General features: G+C 41.2%; 1 protein-coding gene across 1 annotated transcript in view; it reads right to left on the bottom strand.

Moving 5' to 3' along the window:
- The window catches only part of wdr7 (WD repeat domain 7), a 145,315-nt gene that overhangs the window by 108,973 nt on the left and 17,525 nt on the right, over nt 1-18,817 (bottom strand). Inside the window, exons 13-14 of the mRNA XM_080419360.1 lie at nt 18,339-18,559; nt 15,455-15,650 (exon numbers count right to left, since the gene is read on the bottom strand). Of these exons, the coding sequence (XP_080275486.1) occupies nt 15,455-15,650; nt 18,339-18,559 (417 nt within the window). The remainder of the gene's footprint in view (nt 1-15,454; nt 15,651-18,338; nt 18,560-18,817) is intronic.

Raw genomic sequence — 18,817 nt, 5'->3', positions numbered from 1 at the left:
CACACACACACACACACACTCGATCCCGTCTCTCTCACTCGCAAACACCCACTCACTCGCGCGCGCGCACACACACACACAAACAAACAAAGGTATGGCCTCCTCCCCTCACTCAAGCTAATAGAATGACCTCACTATAAGTCCATACATTATTAATACAGAATATCATTGTGACAGTAAACCCTGTACAGATAACAGATGGTGCTGCAGAATAAATCACAGTCCTTTCAAACCCACTTTCATACTCAACTCACCAAAGGTTGAGTGTAGGGCAAAGGACAAACGACAGTCTCCGGAAAAAGTGAAAATGCCCAGAAAAAAACTCCAAAATGTCTGGCTTTGTTTTGCATTTGTTATCGGACTAGTTTTAGTCAACATAGCTTAAGTTTTTATTTAGTTTTCGTCAGTGGAAAAAAGGTAAGTCGACAAAACTTTTTCGTAATAGTTTTAACCAATTTAGACCGGGAACGGATGTGTGTTTTTTGGCTATACAAAAATAGCAGATATAGCAGATAATCTACTATTTTTGAAAAAAAAAAAAATTGTGCAAAACTTTGAATATATATTTTTTAAAGCGAACATTTGTAAAATATTGTGTTCCAGGTACCTCCAAAAGCAGGGGTGGGCAACTTTGATGATGGAGAGGGCCACTATATTTCCACACTCACTCCAGAGGGCCACATTGCATATACTGTCGGTCAGACACCTCTTATCTCCGTATTTTAACTTTTTTCGTAAATCAATGCTGTACTTCAATGCTGTACGTGAGCTTGTAGATCTGCTATTTTTGCTATTTTTGAATTGGAATCCAGATTTTTTTTTCCTATTTTTTAATTGGAATCCTGAAAAGACATAAAAAAGACAATAGAATTGTAATACTAGTCATTGAGCTACTAATATAGACTGAAGTAATTAAAGCGGGTCATGTTTGCATGTTAGGAATTGTAACAGCTGAAATCAATAATATATCAGTATTCTGATATTAACCTGCGGGCCGCATTAAGTGAAGGTGGGGGCCGCATGTGGCCCCCGGGCCGCCAGTTGCCCATGTATGCTCTACACCAAAGAGATTTGGTGTACAGGGGAAAAAGCAGAGCCAACTCAGTTCCATTTGACTAAGTATATATAGTGTTTAAGTGGTTAAAAACATAGTCATGAAGTCACTCTGATTGTAGGCCTACCAGTTAAAGTAATACTAGGTAACGTTTTCAACAAAACTAAAGTTAAATTGTATATCTTTTGCGAGTGGCAAAAGTTTCACAACACCCACTCCGTGAATTTCACCCCCGGAAGCCTTTTATTTATATATTTTCTATTGAAAGTGGACTGGGGGGACTTTCCCGGGGAAATGACGTTCCTGGCCAACGTCATGACGTCGTGGCCGACGTCCCCAGGAACTACCGCAACGGTTTCCTGTTTGGCCAGGAACTACCGCGCTATAACAAAAAGGAACCTCACGCTGATGTTAAGATAATGTAGGATTGGAAGATCGAAAAAGAACAGAAAAAGAAAGCACAGCTCATGGTAACTAATGCTCCACTGGCTAAGAGAAACGATCCGTAGATAGTATAAAACAATTAAAAGATCGCTTTTTGAAACGCTTCCGGCTTCCGGTGAAAACGAATGGAATTCTGGGTAATCGAGGATTACGGAAATTGTATGCAGTGACGGTAGTGACCAGCAGAGGTTGCTAAAAATCGTTATTTGGGATTCTGCATTGTACAACTTTAAGTCATATCTTCATACTTTGTCATCACTGCCATTATGTTTAATATAGCACTCAACCTTTTAATTATGGTTCTGTACCCATAAAGAGATTAATATCCTGAATCAAAGATGTGACTGGGAAATGGGACTTGATAATCAGCAGTGCCCGGTTAAAGGGGGATTTAGCCCCACGGTTTTCTTACCTTTTCTATGATATGATATCCTAGGACGAGTGGTACAGTAGAAACATGAATAATTCCATAACGAGTCAACCGCCCAAATATGGATTACTGATGTCATAGTACTGACAAAATTCAGATCATAGATTTAGCTGAAATAGACATTCAGGTTGAGTAACGTCATTAGATATTCCATATAATGATGTCATCACGCAATGATATCACAACATCATTATGACATCAGATGTAATTGTCCTTTTAAATGTCGTTATTGTAGTTTATAACACAACACCATGCAGCAACTTATGGAAATAAATTGCCCTGCCTTCTAACAACCTTTCTGTAAATTAGTTGCACTGATTGATTGATTGATTGAATTCACAGTGGTGCTGGTGTGTGAAATGTTTCACTGGACGATACATCTGAAAGGACATGATAATGACACCCCAGCTGCTGTGGTAGTCGGACACAAGGTGTACTCATTTGAAGGAAACTATCAGAAGAACAACAGTGGTCAGATGGAAGTCCACATCTTTAACACTGTGTCTCTACGCTGGAGGAAGTTGCCCCCATGGACAAATGGAGGAGAAGGTCCCCCTGATGTTCCCTCGAGGCGCTGGGGCCACACAGCTGTACTTATAGCAGATTGCGTCTACATCTGGGGAGGGCTTCTTTACTGCAACCTGCTCTATGGATTTGATGTCGACTCCCACAGATGGTTCAAGCCCGAGATCTCTGGAACCGTTCCAGAGGCGAGGTACATTCACACAGCCTGTGTCTTGGAGAAGGTCATGTATATCTATGGAGGAATCAAGTACCGGACTGGAAATACTAATGACATGTACAAGTTGGACACCACCACAATGGTCTGGGCTTTAATTAACACCAGAGGAACTCCACCACCTGTTTCACTATATCACTCTGCCACCATCATCGGGACAAAGATGTTTGTATTTGGGGGCTGTGGGGACTACGGAGTCGCATTAGTCTACAACTTCAGTGTGTTTGACACCGAGACCAACAACTGGCTGAACACACCTCCTGCACAGCCTCACCCAGAAGGACGCTTTGGTCATTCAGCCTTTGCCTACAATGGAGAGCTGTACATATATGGTGGCAAAAACAACAACAACCGCAAATACTTAAATGATGTGTGGAAATTCAGCCCAGTGACCTTCACCTGGAATAAGGTTGAACTCAAGGGAAACGGCCCTTCTCAGACGTATTATATGTGCTGTTGCATGGTGGGAGATCGTATCATACGCTTTGGAGATCGGAAAATACAAGTAGACCACCATCTCTCTGATGATCTTTACATCTTAGATTTAAGTCCAACACTGAAGACATTATGCAAGCTAGTAGTTATTCAGTACGGTGTGGAGCAGTCAGAACTCCCTCACGACATCAGGTGGGAACTGGCAGCCATGACTAAAAACCACTAGAAAGGTTCACATGCTCAGTGGAGCGCACATCTCTGCCAGGAAGTGTGACCAGTCTGGAATTTGACTCTGTAATAGAGTGTCTTTATGTGAAAGAACAGCTACTGATTAGGAACATTATTTGCACCTGTGCTGATTACCGATATCCCCTGCACCTGTTACAATCCTTAGAAGTGTTTTTTTGTTGTTGTGAGATCTAACTCTTTTTAACACATTGATTGCCAAGATCGCATTGATGCGTTCTTTCATTTTTGGGGGAAAACTCCACAAGGGGCAACCTAACACAGCTTTGGAATGATCGATCGTCATTCAGAGAAGTAGAATGTGGATGTGACGTCGTTCCAAAAAAACAGGAAAACATCCGCTTCCTGTTTGGGATTTTCAGAAAAACAACTGTAACTCAGTTTCTTTTTTTGCATTGAAAACCACTGGTTTTCCGCGGGCCGAAGCCCCAAAATGGCGGATTGCTGTTGGAACGTTGTCGTTCCTATGGATACACAGATCCCTCCGCTAACCCACGGGGACTATTTTGTTTGTGTTTTTGGGACACAATGTCGGTTCCACGGCGTTTCAAATATCATCGGATTGAGGTAATTATACGCTGGCAAGGGGATAGAAAACTATGTTTAATATCTTGGCAATCAATGTGTTAAGGACAGTAAACGCTCCACGTTGTTTTTGTCTCAAATGGGCCGCCGTACTGTTGACAAAGTGACATGGATGACGTGACGTGTGAAATCTCGTCTCGCGAGACTTCCGGAGATGCGTATCCGACATAAAAACTATGGAGGGTTTCCGTCGATATAAACTTCAGATCTCCCCAAATAAAAGGGGGGGAAAAAGCTATTAAAATAAACGATCTAGCACACGGCCTATACACTCAGGTTTTAGCTGCGGTTGACTCGTTATGATATTATGTTTTTTTTCCCCCTAGATTATCATAACATCATAGAAAAGGTAAGAAAACCGTTGGGCGAAATTCCCCTTTAAGCCAGATATGATTTATGTTTTGGTTAAATACATTTCATTAACTCATTCAGTGCCATTGACGTTGCCGACGTCACGTTTTTCATAAGCCCGGAGTGCCAATGACGTCGTCGACGTCATAATAAAGAATTTAAAAAAATAAAAAGATTTTTTTTTTCAGAATAAAAGATATGATGATTTGAAAATGTTCTGCTCCATTCACTTCTTGTTTAACTTCTTAAAGAAAAAGGCTGTATCTCGGCTCCTAAGCACTTTTTTTTTTACAATGTATTTTTGGCCTTGGCACAGGGGTGATAAAGCCAGAAATAAGTTTGGCACTGAATGAGTTGTTAAGAACAACATATTACAAAATGTAATATGAGTTGCACAATTTGCATTCTTATTTTTCTTCCTATAAAACAAAACCCAAGAAAAGCCAGATACGTTTTATCATGATTCTGTTATAGCCTCCTGAGAACCCAGCAAAATATGTATATTCCAATTGAGTGTTTCTTGCAATGTAGAAGTACTCTATTAAGTAAAAGTACGGATTTCTACATTTACTTGAGTAAAAGTACAAAAGTATTGGTATCAAAATGTACTTAAAGTATCAAAAGTAAAGTATTAAAAAGGTGGGGGCCGCCAGTTGCCCATGTATGCTGTACAGGGGGAAAAGCAGAGCCAACTCAGTTCCATTTTAATAAGTATATATAGTGTTTAAGTGGTTAAAAACATAGTCATGAAGTCACTTTGATTGTAGGCCTACCAGTTAAGTCATATCATCATACTTTGTCATCACTGCCATTATGTTTAATATAGCACTCAACCTTTTAATTATGGTTCTGTACCCATAAAGAGATTAATATCCTGAATCAAAGAAGTGACTGGGAAATGGGACTTGATAATCAGCAGTGCCCGGTTAAAGGGGAATTTAGCCCAACGGTTTTCTTACCTTTTCTATGATATGATATCCTAGGACGAGTGGTACAGTAGAAACATGAATAATTCCATAACGAGTCAACCGCCCAAATATGGATTACTGATGTCATAGTACTGACAAAATTCAGATCATAGATTTAGCTGAAATAGACATTCAGGTTGAGTAACGTCATTAGCTATTCCATATAATGATGTCATCACGCAATGATATCACAACATCATTATGACATCAGATGTAATTGTCCTTTTAAATGTCGTTATTGTAGTTTATAACACAACACCATTCAGCCACTTATGGAAATAAATTGCCCTGCTTTCTAACAACCTTTCTGTAAATTAGTTGCACTGATTCACAGTGGTGCTGGTGTGTGAAATGTTTCACTGGACGATACATCTGAAAGGACATGATAATGACACCCCAGCTGCTGTGGTAGTCGGACACAAGGTGTACTCATTTGAAGGAAACTATCAGAAGAACAACAGTGGTCAGATGGAAGTCCACATCTTTAACACTGTGTCTCTACGCTGGAGGAAGTTGCCCCCATGGACAAATGGAGGAGGAGAAGGTCCCCCTGATGTTCCCTCGAGGCGCTGGGGCCACACAGCTGTACTTATAGCAGATTGCGTCTACATCTGGGGAGGGTTTCCTTACCACAACCTGCTCTATGGATTTGATGTCGACTCCCACAGATGGTTCAAGCCCGACATCTCTGGAACCGTTCCAGAGGCGAGGTACATTCACACAGCCTGTGTCTTGGAGAAGGTCATGTATATCTATGGAGGAATCGAGTACCGGACTGGAAATACTAATGACATGTACAAGTTGGACACCACCACAATGGTCTGGGCTTTAATTAACACCAGAGGAACTCCACCTGTTTCACTATATCACTCTGCCACCATCATCGGGACAAAGATGTTTGTATTTGGTGGCCGTGGGGACGAGGGAGTCAACATCAGAGTGTTTGACACAGAGACCAACAACTGGCTGAACACACCTCCTGCACAGCCTCACCCAGAAGGACGCTTTGGTCATTCAGCCTTTGCCTACAATGGAGAGCTGTACATATATGGTGGCAAAAACAACAACTACCGCAAATACTTAAATGATGTGTGGAAATTCAGCCCAGTGACCTTCACCTGGAATAAGGTTGAACTCGAGGGAAACGGCCCTTCTCGGACGTATTATATGTGCTGTTGCATGGTGGGAGATCGTATCATACTCTTTGGAGATCGGAAAATACAAGTAGACTACACTCTCTTTGATGGTCTGTATATCTTAGATTTAAGTCCAACACTGAAGACATTATGCAAGCTAGTAGTTATTCAGTACGGTGTGGAGCAGTCAGAACTCCCTCACGACATCAGGTGGGAACTGGCAGCCATGACTAAAAACCACTAGAAAGGTTCAAATGCTCAGTGGAGCGCACATCTCTGCCAGGAAGTGTGACCAGTCTGGAGTTTGACTCTGTAATAGAGTGTCTTTATGTGAAAGAACAGCTACTGATTAGGAACATTATTTGCACCTGTGCTGATTACCGATATCCCCTGAACCTGTTACAATCCTTTGAAGTGTTTTTTTTCTTCGAGATCTAACTCTTTTTAAGGACAGTAAACGCTCCACGTTGTTTTTGTCTCAAATGGGCCGCCGTACTGTTGACAAAGTGACATGGATGACGTCACGTGCGAAATCTCGTCTTGCGAGACTTCCAGAAATGCATATCCGACATAAAAACTATGGAGGGGTTCCGTCGATATAAACTTCAGATCTCACCAAATAAAAGGGGGGGGGGAAAGATATTAAAATAAACGATCTAGCACACGGCCTATACACTCAGGTTTTTAGCTGCGGTGGCTCGTTATGAAATTATGATTTTTTTCCCCCCTAGATTATCATAACATCATACAAAAGGCAAGAAAACCGTCGGACGAAATTTCCCTTTAAGAGTGCCACTGGACGTAAAATACGTCCTATGTAATAAGCCCTGTGCCAGAGGACGTTAAAACCGTCAAAAAAAATAATAATTCTATTTATTTTTTTTGGAAAAAATGTTCAGAACCCAAGATATGATGATTTGAAAATGTTCTGCTCCATTCACTTCTTGTTTAACTTCTTACTGAAAAAGGCTGTATCTCAGCTCCTAAGCACTTTTTTTTTTACAATGAATTTTGGCTGTGGCACTGAATGGCACTTTTTTACAATGAATTTTGGCAAGTGGCACTGAATGAGTTAAGTCAGATATGCTTTATGTTTTGGTTAAATACATTTTATTAAAAACAACATATTACAAAATGTAATATGAGTTGCACAATTTACATTCTTATTTTTCTTCCTATACCACAAAACACAAGAAAAGCCAGATACGCTTTATCATAATTCTGTTATAGCCTCCTGAGAACCCAGCAAAATATGTATATTCCAATTGAGTGTTTCTTGCAATGTAGAAGTACTCTGTTAAGTAAAAGTCTGGATTTCTAAATTTACTTGAGTAAAAGTACAAAAGTATTGGTATCAAAATGTACTTAAAGTATCAAAAGTAAAGTACTAAAATGTTTGAAAATAGCCTAGGTATAAAATAGGGCTAAAGTGGTAAATATATGTTTTATAATATAATCATTTATATCTGTAAAGTAACTGGTAACTTAAGTTTTCAGATAATTGTACTGGAGTAAAAGTACAATATTTGCCTCTGAGATGTAGCGGAGTAGAAGTAAAAGTACTGAAAATTGTAAATACTCTGTTAAGTACAGCACGTGAGTAAATGTACTTAGTTAGTTTACACCAAAAGGTGGTCATAAACCTGTCAGTTACTCTGCTCAGAATAAACATGGACATCCAGGCCACAGTTATGAATAATAAGGGTGTCTTCTTAACTCACCGAATGCCAGAATTATTTCTGGCTATGTTGTCCCAGTGCCAGAGATTTTTTCTAAGTAAAAAAAAAGTGCTTAGGAAGCGAGATAGAGCCTTTTTCAGTTATAAGTTAAACAAGGAGTGGATGGAGCTGCAAATCTTCAGATAATTATATCTTGGGTTCTGAACATGTTTTTTTACAATTTTTTTAAGAACACGTCAAACACGTCATTGGCACGTTGCCCATAGCGGTAAAACACGTGAAACACGTTAATGGCACTCAATGACTTAAAGGAGTAGTTCACCCGCCAAAAAACACATACCCCATGAAGCCTTAAAAAAACGTGTTGAATTCAAAACGTTTTTGTTTGGTTTTTGAGCATTTTGTCACATTCCTGAGCCAATAGGAGACTTATAGTATAGAAGACTCTTTGAGTCTCCTACCGGAGACCTCGCCGGTCATCAAATTATTTTCAAATTATTGACAAACAAAAAAAATCTCCATGAATTCAAGGCTTCATGGGGAATGTAATTGATAGTAAATACGTATTTTTTTTGGGGTGAACTACTCCTGTTAAACAGATTACTGGGTTAAGCACTTGAACCCCATTCTCGGGGGAATCTTAGCCAAAAATAGCAGCCCTATACGAGCTTGTACATCAGCTATCCTCTACACCAGGGGTGATGCAACTTTGATGATGGAGAGGGCCACTATATTTCCACACTCACTCCAGAGGGCCACATTGCATATACTGTCGGTCAGACACCTCTTATCACCGTATTTTAACTTTTTTTGTAAATTAATGCTGTAATTGCAGCTCAAAACGCGTCGTACCGCGACGCGTTTTGAGCTTGTAGATCTGCTATTTTTGCTATTTTTTTAATTGGAATAATGTTTTTTTTCCTATTTTTTAATTGGAATCCTGAAAAGACATAAAAAAGACAATAGAATTGTAATACTAGTCATTGAGCTACTAATATAGACTGAAGTAATTAAAGCGGGTCATGTTTGCATGTTAGGAATTGTAACAGCTGAAATCAATAATATATCAGTATTCTGATATTAACCTGCGGGCCGCATTAAGTGAAGGTGGGGGCCGCATGTGGCCCACGGGCCGCCAGTTGCCCATGTATGCTCTACACCAAAGAGATTTGGTGTACAGGGGAAAAATCAGAGCCAACTCAGTTCCATTTGACTAAGTATATATAGTGTTTAAGTGGTTAAAAAACATAGTCATGAAGTCACTCTGATTGTAGGCCTACCAGTTAAGTCATATCTTCATACTTTGTCATCACTGCCATTATGTTTAATATAGCACTCAACCTTTTAATTATGGTTCTGTACCCATAAAGAGATTAATATCCTGAATCAAAGATGTGACTGGGAAATGGGACTTGATAATCAGCAGTGCCCGGTTAAAGGGGAATTTAGCCCCACGGTTTTCTTACCTTTTCTATGATATGATATCCTAGGACGAGTGGTACAGTAGAAACATGAATAATTCCATAACGAGTCAACCGCCCAAATATGGATTACTGATGTCATAGTACTGACAAAATTCAGATCATAGATTTAGCTAAAATAGACATTCAGGTTGAGTAACGTCATTAGATATTTCAGATAATGATGTCATCACGCAATGATATCACAACATCATTATGACATCAGATGTAATTGTCCTTTTAAATGTCGTTATTGTAGTTTATAACACAACACCATTCAGCCACTTATGGAAATAAATTGCCCTGCTTTCTAACAACCTTTCTGTAAATTAGTTGCACTGATTCACAGTGGTGCTGGTGTGTGAAATGTTTCACTGGACGATACATCTGAAAGGACATGATAATGACACCCCAGCTGCTGTGGTAGTCGGACACAAGGTGTACTCATTTGAAGGAAACTATCAGAAGAACAACAGTGGTCAGATGGAAGTCCACATCTTTAACACTGTGTCTCTACGCTGGAGGAAGTTGCCCCCATGGACAAATGGAGGAGGAGAAGGTCCCCCTGATGTTCCCTCGAGGCGCTGGGGCCACACAGCTGTACTTATAGCAGATTGCGTCTACATCTGGGGAGGGTTTCCTTACCACAACCTGCTCTATGGATTTGATGTCGACTCCCACAGATGGTTCAAGCCCGACATCTCTGGAACCGTTCCAGAGGCGAGGTACATTCACACAGCCTGTGTCTTGGAGAAGGTCATGTATATCTATGGAGGAATCGAGTACCGGACTGGAAATACTAATGACATGTACAAGTTGGACACCACCACAATGGTCTGGGCTTTAATTAAAACCAGAGGAACTCCACCTGTTTCACTATATCACTCTGCCACCATCATCGGGACAAAGATGTTTGTATTTGGTGGCCGTGGGGACGAGAGAGTCAACATCAGAGTGTTTGACACAGAGACCAACAACTGGCCGAACACACCTCCTGCACAGCCTCACCCAGAAGGACGCTTTGGTCATTCAGCCTTTGCCTACAATGGAGAGCTGTACATATATGGTGGCAAAAAATACAACAACAGCAAATACTTAAATGATGTGTGGAAATTCAGCCCAGTGACCTTCACCTGGAATAAGGTTGAACTCAAGGGAAACGGCCCTTCTCGGACGTATTATATGTGCTGTTGCATGGTGGGAGATCGTATCATACTCTTTGGAAGCCAGGTCTATGGTGGTCTGTATATCTTAGATTTAAGTCCAACACTGAAGACATTATGCAAGCTAGTAGTTATTCAGTACGGTGTGGAGCAGTCAGAACTCCCTCACAACATCAGGTGGGAACTGGCAGCCATGACTAAAAACCACTAGAAAGGTTCAAATGCTCAGTGGAGCGCACATCTCTGCCAGGAAGTGTGACCAGTCTGGAGTTTGACTCTGTAATAGAGTGTCTTTATGTGAAAGAACAGCTACTGATTAGGAACATTATTTGCACCTGTGCTGATTACCGATATCCCCTGAACCTGTTACAATCCTTTGAAGTGTTTTTTTTTTGTGAGATCTAACTCTTTTTAAGGACAGTAAACGCTCCACGTTGTTTTTGTCTCAAATGGGCCACCGTACTGTTGACAAAGTGACATGGATGACGTCACGTGCGAAATCTCGTCTTGCGAGACTTCCGGAAATGCATATCCGACATAAAAACTATGGAGGGGTTCCGTCGATATAAACTTCAGATCTCACCAAATAAAAGGGGGGGAAAGATATTAAAATAAACGATCTAGCACACGGCCTATACACTCAGGTTTTTAGCTGCGGTGGCTCGTTATGAAATTATGATTTTTTTCCCCCCCTAGATTATCATATCATACAAAAGGCAAGAAAACCGTCGGACGAAATTTCCCTTTAAGAGTGCCACTGGACGTAAAATACGTCCTATGTAATAAGCCCTGTGCCAGAGGACGTTAAAACCGTCAAAAAAAATTATAATTGTATTTATTTATTTTTAGAAAAAATGTTCAGAACCCAAGATATGATGATTTGAAAATGTTCTGCTCCATTCACTTCTTGTTTAACTTCTTACTGAAAAAGGCTGTATCTCAGCTCCTAAGCACCTTTTTTTTTACAATGAATTTTGGCTGTGGCACTGAATGGCACTTTTTTACAATGAATTTTGGCAAGTGGCACTGAATGAGTTAAGTCAGATATGCTTTATGTTTTGGTTAAATACATTTTATTAAAAACAACATATTACAAAATGTAATATGAGTTGCACAATTTACATTCTTATTTTTCTTCCTATACCACAAAACTCAAGAAAAGCCAGATACGCTTTATCATAATTATGTTATAGCCTCCTGAGAACCCAGCAAAATATGTATATTCCAATTGAGTGTTTCTTGCAATGTAGAAGTATTCTGTTAAGTAAAAGTCTGGATTTCTAAATTAACTTGAGTAAAAGTACTAAAGTATTGGTATCAAAATGTACTTAAAGTATCAAAAGTAAAGTACTAAAATGTTTGAAAATAGCGTAGGCATAAAATAGGGCTAAAGTGGTAAATATATGTTTTATAATGTAATCATTTATATCTGTAAAGTAACTGGTAACTTAAGTTTTCAGATAATTGTACTGGAGTAAAAGTACAATATTTGCCTCTGAGATGTAGTGGAGTAGAAGTAAAAGTACTGAAAATTGGAAATACTCTGTTAAGTACAGCACTTGAGTAAATGCACTTAGTTAGTTTACACCAAAAGGTGGTCATAAACCTGTCAGTGACTCTGCTCAGAATAAACATGGACATCCAGGCCACATTTATGAATAATAAGGGTGTCTTCTTAACTCACCGAGTGCCAGAATTATTTCTGGCTATGTTGTCCCAGTGCCAGAGATTTTTTCTAAGTAAAAAAAAAGTGCTTAGGAAGCGAGATAGAGCCTTTTTCAGTTATAAGTTAAACAAGGAGTGGATGGAGCTGCAAATCTTCAGATAATTATATCTTGGGTTCTGAACATGTTTTTTTACAATTTTTTTAAGAACACGTCAAACACGTCATTGGCACGTTGCCCATAGCGGTAAAACACGTGAAACACGTTAATGGCACTCAATGACTTAAAGGAGTAGTTCACCCGCCAAAAAACACATACCCCATGAAGCCTTAAAAAAAACGTGTTGAATTCAACACGTTTTTGTTTGGTTTTTGAGCATTTTGTCACATTCCTGAGCCAATAGGAGACTTATAGTATAGAAGACTCTTTGAGTCTCCTACCAGAGACCTCGCCGGTCATCAAATTATTGGCAAATTATTGACAAACTATTTTTTTTCCCATGAATTCAAGGCTTCATGGGGAATATAATTGATAGTAAATAAGTATTTTTTTGGGGTGAACTACTCCTGTTAAACAGATTACTGGGTTAAGCACTTGAACCCCATTCTCGGGGGAATCTTAGCCAAAAATAGCAGCCCTATACGAGCTTGTAGATCAGCTATCCTCTACACCAGGGGTGATGCAACTTTGATGATGGAGAGGGCCACTATATTTCCACACTCACTCCAGAGGGGCACATTGCATATACTGTCTGTCAGACACCTCTTATCACCGTATTTTAACTTTTTTTGTAAATTAACGCTGTACTTCACCATTCTATGTCACACAAAAGTAGAAAAAATAGCTGATCTAAAAGCTCAAAACGCGTCGTACCGCGACGCGTTTTGAGCTTGTAGATCTGCTATTTTTGATATTTTTGAATTGGAATAATGTTTTTTTTCCTATTTTTTTTATTGGAATCCTGAAAAGACATAAAAAAGACAATAGAATTGTAATACTAGTCATTGAGCTACTAATATAGACTGAAGTAATTAAAGCGGGTCATGTTTGCATGTTAGGAATTGTAACAGCTGAAATCAATAATATATCAGTATTCTGATATTAACCTGCGGGCCGCATTAAGTGAAGGTGGGGGCCGCATGTGGCCCCCGGGCCGCCAGTTGCCCATGTATGATCTACACCAAAGAGATTTGGTGTACAGGGGAAAAAGCAGAGCCAACTCAGTTCCATTTGACTAAGTATATATAGTGTTTAAGTGGTTAAAAAACATAGTCATGAAGTCACTCTGATTGTAGGCCTACCAGTTAAGTCATATCTTCATACTTTGTCATCACTGCCATTATGTTTAATATAGCACTCAACCTTTTAATTATGGTTCTGTACCCATAAAGAGATTAATATCCTGAATCAAAGATGTGACTGGGAAATGGGACTTGATAATCAGCAGTGCCCGGTTAAAGGGGGATTTAGCCCAACGGTTTTCTTACCTTTTCTATGATATGATATCCTAGGACGAGTGGTACAGTAGAAACATGAATAATTCCATAACGAGTCAACCGCCCAAATATGGATTACTGATGTCATAGTACTGACAAAATTCAGATCATAGATTTAGCTGAAATAGACATTCAGGTTGAGTAACGTCATCATTAGATATTCCATATAATGATGTCATCACGCAATGATATCACAACATCATCATGACATCAGATGTAATTGTCCTTTTAAATGTCGTTATTGTATTCTCTAACACAACACCATTCAGCAACTTATGGAAATAAATTGCCCTGCTTTCTAACAGTCTTTCTGTAAATTAGTTGCACTGATTCACAGTGGTGCTGGTGTGTGAAATGTTTCACTGGACGATACATCTGAAAGGACATGATAATGACTCCCCAGCTGCTGTAGTAGTCGGACACAAGGTGTACTCATTTGAAGGAAACTATCAGAAGAAGAACAGTGGTCAGATGGAAGTCCACATCTTTAACACTGTGTCTCTACGCTGGAGGAAGTTGCCCCCATGGACAAATGGAGGAGGAGAAGGTCCCCCTGATGTTCCCTTGAGGCGCTGTGGCCACACAGCTGTACTTATAGCAGATTGCATCTACATCTGGGGAGGATATCCTTACTGCAACCTGCTCTATGGATTTGATGTCGACTCCCACAGATGGTTCAAGCCCGAGATCTCTGGAACCGTTCCAGAGGGGAGGTACTACCACACAGCCTGTGTCTTGGAGAAGGTCATGTATATCTATGGAGGAATCACTCCAAGAACGACTAATGACATGTACAAGTTGGACACCACCAAAATGGTCTGGGCTTTAATTAACACCAGAGGAACTCCACCACCTGGTTCAGATAGTCACTCTGCCACCATCATCGGGACAAAGATGTTTGTATTTGGGGGCCGTGGGGACGAGGGAGTCAACATCAGAGTGTTTGACACAGAGACCAACAACTGGCTGAACACACCTCCTGCACAGCCTCACCCAGAAGGACGCTTGTGTCATTCAGCCTTTGCCTACAATGGAGAGCTGTACATATATAGTGGCTACAACGGGAAATTCTTAAATGATGTGTGGAAATTCAACCCAGTGACCTTCACCTGGAATAAGGTTGAACTCAAGGGAAACGGCCCTTCTCAGATGTTTTATATGTGCTGTTGCATGGTGGGAGATCGTATCATACTCTTTGGCGATCGGAAAACACAAGTAGACTACCATCTCTTTGATGGTCTGTACATCTTAGATTTAAGTCCAACACTGAAGACATTATGCAAGCTAGTAGTTATTCAGTACGGTGTGGAGCAGTCAGAACTCCCTCACGACATCAGGTGGGAACTGGCAGCCATGACTAAAAACCACTAGAAAGGTTCACATGCTCAGTGGAGCGCACATCTCTGCCAGGAAGTGTGACCAGTCTGGAGTTTGACTCTGTAATAGAGTGTCTTTATGTGAAAGAACAGCTACTGATCAGGAACATTATTTGCCCCTGTGCTGATTACCGATATCCCCTGCACCTGTTACAATCCTTTGAAGTGTTTATTTTTCTTCGAGATCTAACTCTTTTTTTAATGGGTTAAGTGGATGAAATGACTTACCCGTGTCCATCTGCCAGACGTAGACGGAGCCGTCGGAGCAGCCCACCACCAGGTAGTCGTCGGCCGGGCGCCACTTGATGACCTGGATGGGGAACAGGTGCCTGGAGGCCAGCATGATGCACTTCCTCTCCCTCAGGCTCAGCAGGCCCACGGAGTGGTCACTGGCCACCGAGCACACGCAGTGCTGCACACGGGTCTGTGATGAGGGGGACACATGGAGAGAGGAAGGGAATTGACTGATTGAATGATTGATTGATTGAGAGAGAGTAGTAGTTAAGGTCACCAAAATGTTAGCATGCTAAGCTAAGATGCTAATATGCTAATTGTGAGAGCACTATATTGAAAATGAATCGAGCTCATAGCGCGGCACTCGGTGCCGCACTATGAGCTTGTAGATCTGCTACTTTTGAATATCCCAAGTATAAGATGATGGTTAAAAGTGGTGGACAGATGTGACGTCATCCCAAAGAATGACACTCCTGTCCGCTCCTTCTTTGACCCATTACGACCTGGAACGCATTTGTGTCATTTTTTGATTTTAGCTAAAAAGCATTATTTTACACTTTGGCTATTCAAAAATAGCAGATATACAAGCTGCCGCGCTACGAGCTTGTAGATCTGCTATTTTACGTATTTAAAAAAAAAAAACTGTTAGGATTTAGTAGACATTTTGTAGAATCGGAACCTCAGGCCTTAAAGGGTTAAGAGTTTTAGAAAAAAAATGGCTGATCGCGCCAGAAATCTCTGGTGGAGAGATCAGACCCCTCCCCCATCCCCCAAACATGCTTTGTTTACGTGCACGCGCACATCACGGCTCCCGTGGCTCTGCGAAGATAGGTAAAAAAAAAAACCTGGCAGAAGCTACAAAATTAATTAATTAACACCTGGCAGGGAATGTGTTAATACATATATATTTATATAAAAATAATGGTCAAGTCTGACAGTGTACAAATATACAATTCCATCATATTACGGATTATAAATTAAGCATAAGCTTTAGGCTTCAATGTAGGCACTCCCTCCAGGTTTGAGGATAATTCTATCAGACCCCGTGTGTTGGTAAAGGCCAAGTATTTTTGATTACAAAGCTTTGAAACCAGCTGACATTTTGGTTGGGATTTATAAATAAAAGGTTAATGTACGACGGGTCAAATCTCATACTCTGACCAGGAAATACCAGGTACGCCGTTTCCATGGTGACAATGGAATTAAGGCTGTGTTAACATTTCATCATAATGTCATTTAAAAATAAAATAAAATCAAAAGCATCCTCCTTTGGAATGGAACCTGAGTGTGTGAGAGCGTATGTGTCGGTGGGTAATTCTGTGTGTGTGTGTGCGTGTGTGTGTGTGCGTGTGTGTGCGTTGTGTGCGTGCGCGCCTGATCAACACCAGACCTCCACAACAAAGTAATTAATGGTATTATTAGTAACAGCGCCACAATGTAACATCTCTAAATGATAACATAGAAACACACGGACATCCATCTCCATTACTGTCAGCAGCCTCAGCAATCAAGCTCTGTCTGTGTGTCTGTGTCTGTGTGTGTGTGTGTGTGTGTGTGTGTGTGTGTGTGTGTGTGTGTGTGTGTGTGTGTGTGTGTGTGTGTGTGTGTGTGTGTGTGTGTGTGTGTGTGTGTGTGTGTGTGTGTTATTCAGGGCTACCACTGTGTATAGTGACAGATAATGACCCTGACACACCTGACAGTCAATTTTGCGAATACATACCAGGATATATATATGTCTCTCCTACACTGTCTACCTCCCAGCTTTCCTGTGTGTCTCTCCCACACTGTCTAGTCTACTCTAAGCTTTCTTTCCCACACTGTTCCTACTGGCCGTCTCCCCTGCAATGGAGAGGACAATTGAAAAGAACAAAAGGATAGACTGTGAGAGAGAGGGAGACAAATTAATGAAACCCCTCCAGTACATTTAAATGACTGAGTTTACATGCGCGTGTGTGCGTGTGTGTGTGTCTGTGTCTGTGTCTGGGGGTGTGTGTGTGTGTGAGACAGGTAATGTAAAAAAATTCTGATGTAGTGCCGTAGTAAACCTTGACCATGAAACCTGAAGGAGGCATCACTCTATCTCTGTCTCTCTCACACTCACACGCGCGCACATGCGCGCACATGCACACACACACACACACACACACACCTACCTTCAGGTCATTCAGAAGTACACACATCCATGTCTCTCCTACACTGTCTCCCTCTCAGCTTTCCTACTGTCTGTCTCTCCCACACCGTCTGTCTCCTTCTCAGCTTTCCTACTGTCTGTCTTTCCTACACCGTCTGTCTCCTTCTCAGCTTTCCTACTGTCTGTCTTTCCTACACCGTCTGTCTCCTTCTCAGCTTTCCTACTGTCTGTCTTTCCTACACCGTCTGTCTCCTTCTCAGCTTTCCTACTGTCTGTCTTTCCTACACCGTCTGTCTCCTTCTCAGCTTTCCTACTGTCTGTCTTTCCTACACCGTCTGTCTCCTTCTCAGCTTTCCTACTGTCTGTCTTTCCTACACCGTCTGTCTCCCTCTCAGCTTTCCTACTGTCTGTCTCTCCTACACCGTCTGTCTCCTTCTCAGCTTTCCTACTGTCTGTCTCTCCTACACTGTTAACCCTCTCAGCTTTCCTACTGTCTGTCTCTCCTACACTGTTAACCCTCTCAGCTTTCCTACTGTCCGACTCTCCTACACTATCTCCTTCTCAGCTTTCCCACGGTCTGTCCCAGTAAAGATGTAAGATGTAATTCAATATTTGTCACTGTATATTTGCACATATGTGACATTTGTCCTCCGCATTTTACCCATCCTATAATCATTAGTAGCAGTGAGCAGTGAGAAGCCACTGTGCGCTGCTCGGGCACAAGAAAAGATGTAAACACAGACTTACACTGCAGTTCTCTGGAGGCACAATGATCTGTGTGATCTCTCCACCGTGGACACAGAAGATGTGCTTCATCTCCCCGGTGAAGATGTCCCACACGATCACAGAGAAGTCCACCCCACCGGACACCAGCGAGCGCTGGTCGTACCGCGGAGAGATCTGGTACGGGTAGAGGACACAGGTGACCTTGTTGCGGTGTCCCCGCAGGGTACGATGTGGGGGCCATCCTGGGAGGAAGGGAGAGAGAGAGAGAGAGAGAGCAGAAAGGGAAAACAGGGGGAAGAGGAAAGGGAAAACGGTGTCAAGTCAAACTCGCATAGCAGCGATTTCCAACCTGTGGGCCGTGAGAATATTGCAATTGGGCCCCCAAATATTTGGCTAAAACACTAAGAGTAAATTGACAATATAACATTATTACTCGGGACCACAATGGAAACAAGCCCTCAGGGCTTTTTGTGTTATCCTTTTGGCATCACTGTATAATC

Source organism: Gymnoscopelus braueri (assembly GCF_963280865.1).
Source record: "Gymnoscopelus braueri genome assembly, chromosome: 22".
Lineage (NCBI taxonomy): Eukaryota > Metazoa > Chordata > Actinopteri > Myctophiformes > Myctophidae > Gymnoscopelus > Gymnoscopelus braueri.
This window is presented reverse-complemented; position numbering and strand designations above follow the sequence as displayed.